The 12,017-nt window shown below is 33.7% G+C and overlaps 2 protein-coding genes and 1 pseudogene across 2 annotated transcripts; 1 reads left to right on the top strand and 2 right to left on the bottom strand.

Moving 5' to 3' along the window:
* Positions 1-743: 743 nt before the first annotated feature.
* LOC131651156 (AP-2 complex subunit mu-like) lies at positions 744-4,536 on the bottom strand. Its single transcript, XM_058920825.1, has 6 exons — positions 4,394-4,536; positions 4,228-4,290; positions 3,960-4,135; positions 3,808-3,876; positions 3,154-3,264; positions 744-968 (listed from the first exon to the last, which is right to left on the bottom strand). The coding sequence occupies exons 3-6, from the start codon at positions 4,017-4,019 to the stop codon at positions 744-746; spliced, it is 465 nt and encodes a 154-aa protein (XP_058776808.1). The 5' UTR covers positions 4,020-4,135; positions 4,228-4,290; positions 4,394-4,536.
* On the bottom strand, positions 4,186-5,799 carry LOC131651155 (uncharacterized). The gene is made up of 5 exons (XM_058920824.1): positions 5,429-5,799; positions 5,184-5,257; positions 4,928-5,091; positions 4,394-4,540; positions 4,186-4,290 (listed from the first exon to the last, which is right to left on the bottom strand). Exons 1-5 carry the CDS (start codon positions 5,797-5,799, stop codon positions 4,186-4,188), a joined length of 861 nt encoding a protein of 286 aa, XP_058776807.1.
* Positions 5,800-7,262: 1,463 nt separating this feature from the next.
* LOC131651154 (indole-3-acetic acid-amido synthetase GH3.5-like) lies at positions 7,263-8,657 on the top strand (annotated as a pseudogene).
* Positions 8,658-12,017: the final 3,360 nt, after the last annotated feature.

Genomic DNA, 12,017 nt, shown 5'->3' with positions numbered 1-12,017 from the left:
CCCGTATACTATATTTAAATAAAAAATATTTATAATCAATTTATAAGTGACACGTATTTTTCTATATAAATATTTATGCAATTATTTAGTTTTATAAATATCAACTAATAATATTATTTTTCCGTATACACATAAATATCAATTAATCATATTCATTTAATTTTATTGATAACAATAATTTTGTATATGCTCACTTCTAAATAGATTTTTTTATCTCAAAAAAAAAAGTTTTTTATACTAATTTACTTAAAATCTAAACATATAAAAAAAAAATACAATTTCTAAAAATATATGAGTCAACAATTATTACTACTAGAAATACACGTATTTCCTGCGGATATTTGCTAAATTTCCTTACACGTCTCCAGCTAAAACCTTCGTGGGTAATACTTTTCGCAGATAATTCCACAGGTATTTCCGCAGCTAAATTCGCAGGAAACCGTTCGCAGATAAATCCGCATCTAATTCCGCAGGTAAATACACAGGGAAAGTATATCCTCAGATAAATCCGCAGGAAATTTCTTTCTCAAATTAATTAATTTTTTTTTAATAAACTTTCGAACCATTATATATATTTAAATAACTATAATATAAAATATAATTTTCAATTTAAATTAAACTTGAATTCATAGAACATAATTGGTAAGAATTAGTCATTACTAAAAATGATTCAAAAAATCAAGTTATTACTAATCATTTGTCAACCAAGTTAAAATGATAATACAATCCAAAAACTAAGTCAATTAAGGATGGGGTTGAGTGAGTTGAGGTTGAGTGAATTGAGGTTGAGTGAATTGAGGTTGAATAAGATATGGAATAGGTTGAGGCGGAGTGGGTTGGGGTTGAATAAGGTACGGAATAGGTTGGGGTTGATTGGATTGAGGTTGAGTGACTTCATGTTGAGTTGATATATTCTTCTTGGACTTTTTTGGCAGCATAGTTTGAGAGAATTCAAAGGAATGCAAAACCTGAAAAATTAGAGTGCAACAAATCTTAGTAGGGGACCCAAACAAAATATACAAAATATACATTTAGAACAATAATTAGAACCCACCCAATCTAACTTAAAGATCTAAAACAAATAACATCTAAAACAACATATACATCTAAACTTAAAGATATTGGTTGGCACTCAAAGAGTGAGTTTGTAGAAGCTATCTCACTATATTTTAATGCAATGTATAAAACAAAATGCTTATTTAGTTAAAACAGAATTGGGTTGAACGCCACAGTAAAAGCACAATCAACAATGTGTCCTACAAGAAAGTTCGTGACAATAAGTTTAATAAAGTAATTTTAGATTATGAGCATCATTATTTCAAAACACCTGAAGAAAAATAATTCAATTAATAATATCTTCACTTTCCACTATCTAGATCAGCAAGCAGGAAGCATAATGATTTTAAATTTTATCATTTTATCAATAAAAAAGGAAGCACATTATATTTATGTGGTAGTGGGGCATACTTCTATATACTATATGATAAAAGTAACCACAAGAATGATATCACCGTTCACCTTTTGAATCACTTTACAAATAAATTAATATAATATATTTCATTCAAGTTTTACAAATATAAAATGTGTAAGAAATGACCCCAAGATAAGACTTAAGAGTACCATCAATAAATACTGAAACAAAGAAAAATTCAAATATAAGATATCCGAAACACTCAAAAACCAGTCTAAACTTTCAATAACTTAGACTTTCAAAGCTAGGGGATAATTTTTTAAAACTGAAGCATAAAACCTAGGGGACAGTTTTTCAAAATAATCAATAATTGAAAGATATGGGATTTAAATGAAATATACATAATGAGAAAGACAGACCTGTGCCTAAAATAGAATTCCTCTGAGTTGGGTGAGATGGTTCATGCTCAAATTGTTGTTAGGGGTTTTCTAATGCATGCCTTTGTTGGGACATCTCTTCTCAACTTGTATGCAAAGTTAGGAAAGTGTGAGTGTTCTGTTAAGGTGTTCAAAAACATGACAGAGCTTAATGATGTTTCTTGGAATGCAATGATTTCTGGTTTTACTTCTAATGGTTTATACCTACAAGCATTTGATTGTTTTCTTAACATGATTGAAGTTGGTGTGTCGCCTAATAAGACCACGTTTTTATGTGTTTCGAAGGCAGTTGGGCCGCTAGGCGACATTAACAAGTGCATTGAAGTTCATAGGTATGCTTCTGAATGGGGATTGGATTGCAATGCTTCAGTTGGAACAACTCTTATTGACATGTATTCTAAGTGTGGGTTTCTATCTGATGCACGAGTACTTTTTGACTCGAAGTTCAGAAGTTGTCTGGTTAGTGCGCCTTGGAATGCAATGATAACAGGCTATTCACAAGCTGGTTGTCACCTAGAAGCTTTGGAAATGTTCACTAGAATGTTTGGAAATGGCATCAAACCAGATCTTTACACATTCTGTTGTGTGTTCAACTCAATTGCTGCTCTGAAGTGTCTGAAAACCTTAAAGGAGACACATGCCGTGGCTCTAAAATGTGGATTCAATGTAAGGGGAATTAGTGTATCGAATGCCCTTGCCGATGCTTATGTCAAATGCGAGTCACTTGAAGCTGGAGAGAAGGTATTCTATAGAATGGAAAAGAAAGATATAGTATCTTGGACAACCATGGTGACGGCATATTGTCAATATTCAGAATGAGGGAAAGCCTTGGCTATCTTTTCACAAATGCGGAATGAAGGCTCTACACCCAATCATTTTACTTTTTCTAGTGTGATTACAGCATGTGGGGCTCTTTGTTTACTCGAATATGGCGAGCAAATTCATGGTCTAATATGCAAGGCCAGCTTGGATACTGACTCGTGCATTGAAAGCGCCCTAATTGACATGTACTCTAAATGTGGCAATCTGATAGAGGCAAAGAAGATATTTGAAAAGATATTTGGCCGCTTAGATGAAGCAGTGGATTTAGATGAAATATACATAATGTATTGATAGAATCTGCAATCCTAATTAGTAAGAAAACATTGGCTAATTGTTTAATACTACCCTTCAAACCAACAAGAAAGATGATCTGCCTATATAATGTGAAATTCAACTGAGCACAATAGAGAGCTCTAAAACTGATACTGGATATATGAGGTTGGAAGAGAGATCTTTTGAAATCAGTGAATGAGCAACACTAACCTTTTCCAAACTCTGATTTACTCCATACATCAACTCAGGCATAAATGACTGAGCAGTTTGGGAGAGAGGTTCACCACATACTGTGCATATCCAGAAGATCTGAATCATGACCTAACATAAGAGTTACATTATCAATGATCGTGAGTTTGGTGTTCAGAAAATATGCAGATAGACGGCAAAGGAATAGTTAAAAATAAATTACAAGCTAAGGTGAAAAGGAATGTAAAAATAAAATGTTAACAAGGAAGTAGACTAGCAAGTGACTATGGAACAGCCAAAAGCAAAACCAGGGGGTTTAGGATCTATATGAATCTATGAAGCATGAGCCCCACTGGTTTTAAGCACATCATGTGTCTGACATGTTTCGAACAACAACACTCTTATGACATGTGTCAGACACTTCACTTAGGTGTACAATAGAAAATAAAGTTTTTTCACTCCAAATGGCTCCGGCACTTACACGACAGACACCCTTCGGCTCGGAAGGGACACCTAAATGATTTCGGACAAATCGCCCTAACAAAAAATCTATGTAAGCTATATTACTAAACCCAAATAACTAGTAGCGCATCTTAAGAGGTTGAAATTCAGTAGTTCTCAGAGAAAGCATAAAGCAAACATCAAATATATTCTCATCTTCAGTGCACCAACAACATCAGATCTAATTATTTGCCCATTGCTATTGACAAGTATGTTAACACTCTCCACCACATCCAAGAAAACCTGAAAACAAAATATATTAATTGGTTCCTTAGACCATAAAACCACACATCCAAACGAAACATATTCACTTTTATAACAGTTACCTCATTTTTCTTGTAGTTTATCCCTTCACTGCGCCACGAAATAACATTTGTTACAGCCATGGAGGTCTCTGATTAACTTCCATTCTATAAGCATCTGTCTTAATAAATTCACTAAGAATTTTCGCCTCACTATATTGTGGATAACCAAAGTACATTATTTCATCAAGTAGTTCATACTGCCAACCAAAGAAAGAATTCACCGTTTTACCCAAATGAATTAATCCAACTAATAAAAAAAACTAAGTCCATAGATACACAAGCACTTTACCACAACGACAAAGTTATCCCTAAGAGATTCCTCTTCCAATTCCTCAAAATAATGCTTGAACACCTGCCTCAAAACACATTCCAATACATAGTTATTATCGCATAACTAAACTACACAAATTTTCAATCCAAATGATTCGAAATCGAAACCAATAGTGCGTGCTTACATCAACTATACGATGAAGGAAGGAAATGAGGCTAGCGGCATTGCAGTTTTGTCTAGTTGCTGTCATGAGGTAAACATTGCTATGCTGTACAAACATATAGCTTACACCGTTATCATATACAACTGGATCTTGAGACTGTGGATCACCCTGTCACAATTCCAAAACAATTTCATACTCACAAAAATAGCAATCAAAATTATGATTCCAATTATAGTGAAATAAGACAATCGGAGGGATAATAATAATCAAGGCGTGCAGTATCAGTGTTCCAAAATGATGCATTTAATAGCAAATTTGAAATAAAGTGAATAATGTCAGGATGCATTGAATTGCAAATCAATATAAGGATGAACAAATTAGATTAACATTTTGCTATTTTATGGATTGATTTCAAATATTGATAATGTAGATTACATAACACCGGATGACTCCTCCAATTTCAACGACCAAATTGGACATTTACTATTAATCCACAATTGATTACAGCGGCGAATCAGCGAACTACAGAGTAAATTCAACAAAACAAGAAAACACCATACCATTAACAATGTTGGAAATTTCAATCTGAGAAGGAAAAGTAGGACCAAGTCCTTTATCATCATCCACAGTACTCATACAATAAACATTCCTCAATTTCGTTGAGCCGTTAACATCAACTAAATCAAATTCCTCTCTCACCGCTAACTTCGCCACAAAAGCTGAAACAAGAGAAACAATATTTCAATTTTCAACAAATAAAAAAAAATAATGCAAGAAATGAAAATGTTGAGAGCGGAAGAAGAAGACTGACGAATTCGGTTGGGACATTTCATCGAACACCTTGCGAGCGAGGACAAATTCTGCATTTTTCTTCCAAAAGCTAAACTAAACATTCAGATTTAACACATAATCAATAGAAAAACGTGCAACTATTCTCAATTTCAAAACATCATGTATCATGTATCAATATATTTCAACTACAACCAACTCCATTCAACAGAAAATCCCAAACGTTATTCGAAATTACGAAAAGAGAAGCAACGGTAGAAAACTAACCTTCCCAAGACAGTAGCAAGAGTTTGAAGGTAAGTGTCAATCATCTGTTCACGAGAGGGTTTAGGGTCTTTAGGAAACTCCATTACAATGAGCCAATGGTTGTAGTCACAACCGGGAAGCATAATCGTTTCCTTCTGCTCACTGCTTCCGCTTTTGTTGGAAGAGAAATCTTCCTTGGCCGCCGCGCAAATTTGGATAGGGTTTCGGGTACGGATTTTGGTACGGATGGAGAGGTTGTTGAAATTGAGAGATGAGGTTTTGGGGTGGTTAGGTGGGGTTAGGGTTTTGGAGGAATTGGTGGAGGAAGAGAGTGTTGCCATTGGAAATGGGTTACCGAATTTGAGAGAAGAACGAAATTGTGACAATGCCATTGAAAATAAGGCTCAACTGGTTTGTGGAGATGAAGAGTGACAATTGATGTATCTTATTATACGACGTAACAATTGAAATTTTTTATACTTATCCACCATATCTATTAATCTCTAAAATAAATATATATCAAAATTTATATTTATATACCATTTATTTTACTAAAAATTAAGATTAAAATTAAAAATTAATTAAAATAAATTATAAAAATAATTAATAACATAGATAAAATAAGGATTAAAAATTAAAATTAAACTAAATAAAAAACACCATAAAAATAAATACTAAAATAGAAGAAATATATTATTATAATACAAATCGAAGAATTATATTAATTTAAAAAAATTACTATTATATTTAAAACTTTGATACCCATTCTCAAAATTTTTAATACCTTTTATTAATTTTATTTTTCAAATTTTGTATACCTTTTATTTCATCAAAAATTAAGATAAAAATATTTAAAAATAACACAATTCACATTAAAACATTAATTAATATAATAATATTAAATAATTAACCATTAAATATAATAATTAATTTTAAAAAAAAATAGACAAAATTATTATTATTTTAAGAAAATAGTTAATTTTGCAGCAAAATCCGCAGGAAAGTTTCCTGCGGAATTATCTGCAGATTTTGTATAATAGTTTGGTTTTTAAAAATAGATATTCGCAGCAAAATCCGCAGGAAACATTCATGCGGATTTACCTGCGGATTTTGCATTATAGTTTCTTCTGTTTGAAATATATGAACCGTAGAAAAATCCGCAGGTATCCCTGCGGAGTTTTCTGCCAATTCTAGATCCACAGAAAATTTTAGTTTATTTAAGAAAGTCCTAGGAAATTCCGCAGGTAAACCTGCGGAAAATTTTCCGCAGCAAATTTCGCAGGTAATACGTGTATTTCTAGTAGTGTATACTTATATTATTAATTATTATTGAAACTCTTTTCAGAGGTCATTGCTGTGTTGCGTTTTTTTTCGTTGTTTATATCAGTAACTCTCTTCAGAGGTCTTGCCATTGTGCGTTGGAGGAAAACGGAGCAAACAGAAGTAAATAGAAAGGCAAATGCTTTTTATCGGCAAATGGAAGTGAGGAGTGAATGCAGAAAAAGGATGGTTCAATGAGAACATCGAACTGTGTTGGGTCAGACGGTGGTTTGCAGCATTGGGAGTATGCAAAAAGTTATAGTTTGGTTACATTTGAATTGGTGTTGACTTAGACAAAATTGAGCAAACCAATAGTTAAAATTGAGCCAATGTCTGATTGTAGTTAGAAAAAGTATTTTTGAGACACAAAATAACCCCAAATCAATGAAGTGTAAGTTTTTAAACAAAGGGCATAATAGAATTTTCCAAGTACATTTATTTTTTTATTTGATATATTTGAAGATGTTCTATATTTTAACCTTTCTAAAAAAAATTAGTCACTAAAATTGACGTTGTCACTAAAATTAGCCACTAAAATTTTACAAGTCCTAATGAAACTTGTTCTATGTCTTGACTCATACCAAAGTATGTATTCACAACTTCTATGTGGTCTTTGTCAAAACAATAAGGTCCTTCGTGTAGGTGCTATTTTCGCTTCTGGACTTATCCGCGCCATTCGGTTCCTTGAGAAAAAATGGTCACTCTTTTGCAATGATTTAAGAACCGGAACAATTAATCCTCTCATCACTGACAGTTCGGTGAGAGAGGCTGTGATGAAGATTCTCAAACCTGACAAAAATCTTGCTGATTTTGTTGAATTTGAGTGTAAAAAAGGTTGTTGGCAAGGTATTATAACTAGATTGTGGCCTAATACTAAGTATCTTGATGTTATTGTGACAGGAGCAATGTCACAGTACATTCCTACCTTAGATTATTATAGTAATGGTCTTCCACTAGTTTCTACCAATTATGCTTCTAGTGAATGTTACTTTGGTGTTAACCTTAATCCACTTTGTAAACCTTGTGATGTGTCTTATACCCTTATCCCTTCCATGTGCTATTATGAATTCTTACCGGTTAATAGAAGTAATAATCCTGTACATGAGAATGAAAAGCAAGAGTTGGTGGTCTTGTTGATGTCAAGCTTGATCAAGAATATGAGCTTGTTATTACCACTTATGCTGGTATGTTGATGTTATTACAACTCCGCCATACTATATTTGTGAATCCTAAAAATCTATATCAAGACCATATTTGATTTTAACTTTTCAAAAAATACACATTTGAAAGATAGGCTTACTAATGAATGGGTGTGACAATTTCAGGACTTTATAGGTACAAAATGGAAGATGTATTGAAATTGACTGGATTCAAGAACAAAGCACCACAACTCAGCTTTGTTTGTAGAAAAAACGTTATTCTAAGCATAGATTCAGACAAAACAGACGAAGTTGAGCTACAAAATGCGATAAAAAATGCTGTCACACATTTGGCACCATTTGAAGCAGAGTACACTAGTTATGCAGACACAAGAACAATTCCAGGACACTATGTGTTGTATTGGGAATTAAACCTTAAAGACTCAACAACAATTCCACATTATGTTTATGAAGATTGTTGTTTAACTATTGAAGAGTCATTTAACAGTGTTTATCGACAAGGTCGTGTTTCCGACAAATCAATTGGGCCACTTGAGATTAAGATTGTGGAGCAAGGGACATTTGATAAGCTTATGGATTATGCTATTAGTTTGGGAGGTTCAATAAATCAATACAAAACTCCTAGGTGTGTGAAATCTGTACCTGTTGTGGAGCTTTTGGAGTCAAGAGTTATAGCAAAGTATTTCAGTCCAAAATGTCCAAAATGGGTTCCTGGTCATAAGGATTGGATTAATAATGAAAATTTAAAGGGTAATGTAAATTTGGATTAATCATGTTAATAAGTTTCTTTAGACCTCTTGTCTGTCAACTTTTAGTACTTGCATAATGCATAATGATCTTTTCCCTATGTAAATAGCAATTCTCTTTTAATAAAATCTTATCTATCTTACTGTTTACGGTTGAATAAATTTATTATTATTATTATTATTATTATTATTATTATTATTATTATTATTATTATTATTATAAAGAAAGGCAAGTCTAAGAACCACTTATCATATTGTGTTTTATTGTACTTAAATTTTATATATATATATATATATATATATATATATATATATATATATATATATATATATATATATATATATGTGTGTGTGTGTGTGTGTGTGTGTGTGTGTGTGTGTGTGTGTGTGTGTGTGTGTGTGTGTGTGTGTGTGTGTGTGTGTGTGTGTGTGTGTGTGTGTGAAGTCTAAGTTAACTTTTATGTTTTCTTATTAACATCAAGAAAATATTTTATTGTTGAAATTTCTTTTTTATAATAGAGAGATGTTCATCTGAAATTGATAGTATTTATTTTTTTAAAGAGTCTAATAGTGAGAATTTAACATATTAATTGTGAGAATTGCACTGCAAGTAACTCTTCGTGCCTAACTAAAATAGTTTTCCTAACACATTCCCCTAATCTGAAACTTATAAGAAATGTTACAATATTAAACATACAATCAACAACAATCAACAATCAATTGTGAGAATTATATAGGTGTAAAATTTCTAGAGAGAGATGCTCCTCCTTCTCTCTAGAAATTTTTTCCCCAATTCTCTAGGGTTTGGTGGCTCTTCTCCACCTCCATGGTGGTCCTCTCCTTCCATCTTTATGGTGGCACCCTCTCTCTCTTTTGAGAGAACTTTCTTCTCCATCTCTCTTCCTTCTCATTCCCTCACCATAACCAAACTTCTCACCGGAATCTCCCTCTCTCAACCACTACCAACCGCCAAATTTTCTTCTCTTCTTTTAAGGCCGCCACCGGAACCACCACCACCAAGAAGAAATGACAAGTTAGTTGTGATTTTTCTACACACCTCAAACACAACAACAATGGATGTTTCACTCCTTCAAGGAGCTGTTCATACAACTCCGTTGTCCGAAATTTGTCGGCCACCACCGAAGTCGCCATGGTTATACAGTATGAAAATTCTCACAGAGATGTTTAACTTCGGTTTATTAATTTATGTTTTGTGTTTTTGTGTTTTAGTGGTAAATGATGCACTCTTGGTGTTTGACAAAATGCCTCAAAAGAGTTTTGTGTCTTATAGCATGTTTATGTGTGTCTATTGGCATTTCATAGTGATTGAGGAAGCTTATGAGTTCAACATCTATTCCATAACTATCTCTAGTCATCTATTAATTTGTGAACACTCAAAAAATTGGGGCAATTTTGAGACCAAAGAAAGTCGAAATGTGCAAACACAAGTCAAAGAAATCATCCTTAATTGGATTTGAAAAAAGACTATGGATTCTCGCTTCTACATTGCCATTGATGGTGTTTGCAAGAGAGTGGATTGCTCGTTGATATGTTGTTGGTTTTGGTTTGGTTGTGCCTTAGCTTTTGAAAATTATATGTATAATGTCTCTTGTGACTATTTAGTGTTTTATGTTAGAAGTGCTTTTAGGCTATGTATGGAGTATGTTCCATTTCAATTGTGTCCTAACATTTGTAATTCTTGCTTGATTGAATATTAATGAAGCTTGATTTTCTATCAAAAAAAACATTTGTGACATCTGTTGTGAATTCAATGCCAAGAACAAAGTATAAAACAAGGAAGAATAAAGGACAAGGAAGAAGAGGAACACAATAATTGGTTATAACTGCTATTCTTTCACTTTCTCTTAGAACAAGATTACAAGTTTACAAGAATAACAAGTAACCTCTCTCACCCTAAATTAGGATTTGCAGCTTAGCAATGATGAGAGACTAGTATGCTATTTATAATAAAACCTAACATACTAACTAATGGGCTTTTTCAACAAGGCCCATTACACAAGCCAACTTAATAAACAAGCTAACTTAACAAATTAGGGTTTAAACACTAAAACCTAATTTAACATGCTAACAACCCTAGCATCTTCGACATCTGCATGCTAGACCCATCTTCGACTACAACATGCACACTTCGACACCAGCATGTGAACAATCCTTCGACTTCATGCTTAACTCTGTCGAACTGTCGAACCAAGAAGCTACCCTTCGATAATACTAGAGTTCGATCCAATATCTCACAAATCTCCACCTTGGACCTAACTCTACAACGTCAAGGAACAAACTAGCTTTCTTCATGCAGCTTTATCAACTGCATACAGTGGAAAAACTTGCAACTCGGCAATGTCTTGGTGATCATATCAGCAGCATTGTCTTCAGTCGAAACCTTCAGCACTTGGACTTCTCCACGCTCGATTACTCCTCTGACAAAATGCAGCCTCACATCAATGTGCTTAGTTCGCTCATGATAGGCTGAATTCTTCGACAGGTGTATTGCACTTTGACTATCACATTTAACAGTGATACCTCGACCTTGAAGTTTCAGCTCCTTCGCAAAACCTTCAAGCCACAATGCTTCTTTCACAGCTTCAGTTAGGGAAATATACTCCACTTCAGTGGTTGATAGAGCAACAACCTTCTGAAGTGTTGCTTTCCAACTAATTGCAGTGCCAAACATAGTGAAAACATATCCAGAAATAGATTTTCTGGAATCCATACAACCTGCATAATCAGAGTCGACATATCCTTCTATTACTGCTTTACTATCTTCACCCAAGGCTCCACCAAAAATTAGGACCCTATTCAGAGACCCATTTATGTACCTTAAAATCCACTTCAATGCTTACCAGTGAGCCTTTCCAAGATTCACCATGTACCTAATTACAAGACTTACTACATATGCTATGCGGGTCTAGTACAGACCATAGCATACATCAAAGAACCAACTATATTAGCATATGGGATGCTATTCAAATAGGCTCTTTCCACATCAGTACTGGGACACTGATCAATACTCAGCTTGAATTGAGGGTTTGTTGGAGTCACATCTGGCTTCGAATTCGACATACCAAACTTTTCGAGAATCTTTCATAGATATGCCTCTTGAGATAAGCATAACTTCGACTTCTTTCTATCTCTTTGAATGTCAATTCTTAGAATCCTGGAAGCAGCTCCCAGATCCTTCATATCGAACTCCTTATTGAGTTCAGCCTTCACCCTCGTCACATCTTCAACATTGTTGCTTGCTATGAGAATATCCTCCACATAAAGCAACAAAATAACAAACGAATTACCAGGTCGAAATCTGAAGTAAACGCAGTGGTCGATCTGACTTCTAATGAAACTTATGCGTGCCATGAACTTGTCGAA

The sequence above is a fragment of the Vicia villosa genome, linkage group LG2 (assembly GCF_029867415.1).
Source record: "Vicia villosa cultivar HV-30 ecotype Madison, WI linkage group LG2, Vvil1.0, whole genome shotgun sequence".
Classification (NCBI taxonomy): Eukaryota; Viridiplantae; Streptophyta; class Magnoliopsida; order Fabales; family Fabaceae; genus Vicia; species Vicia villosa.
This window is presented reverse-complemented; position numbering and strand designations above follow the sequence as displayed.

What these genes read in the sequence shown, in the direction of transcription:
- LOC131651155 (XM_058920824.1), bottom strand. Translation starts at nt 5,799, where the DNA reads ATGGCATTGTCACAATTTCGTTCTTCTCTCAAATTCGGTAACCCATTT. An exon ending in CTTGCTACTGTCTTGGGAAG is followed by an intron (nt 5,258 to 5,428) that starts GTTAGTTTTCTA and finishes CTGAATGTTTAG; the next exon opens with TTTAGCTTTTGGAAGAAAAA. An exon ending in GAAATGTCCCAACCGAATTC is followed by an intron (nt 5,092 to 5,183) that starts GTCAGTCTTCTT and finishes CTCTTGTTTCAG; the next exon opens with CTTTTGTGGCGAAGTTAGCG.
- LOC131651156 (XM_058920825.1), bottom strand. Translation starts at nt 4,019, where the DNA reads ATGGCTGTAACAAATGTTATTTCGTGGCGCAGTGAAGGGATAAACTAC. An exon ending in TAAACTACAAGAAAAATGAG is followed by an intron (nt 3,877 to 3,959) that starts GTAACTGTTATA and finishes TTTTGTTTTCAG; the next exon opens with GTTTTCTTGGATGTGGTGGA. An exon ending in TAAATCAGAGTTTGGAAAAG is followed by an intron (nt 969 to 3,153) that starts GTTAGTGTTGCT and finishes CTAATTTTTCAG; the next exon opens with GTTTTGCATTCCTTTGAATT.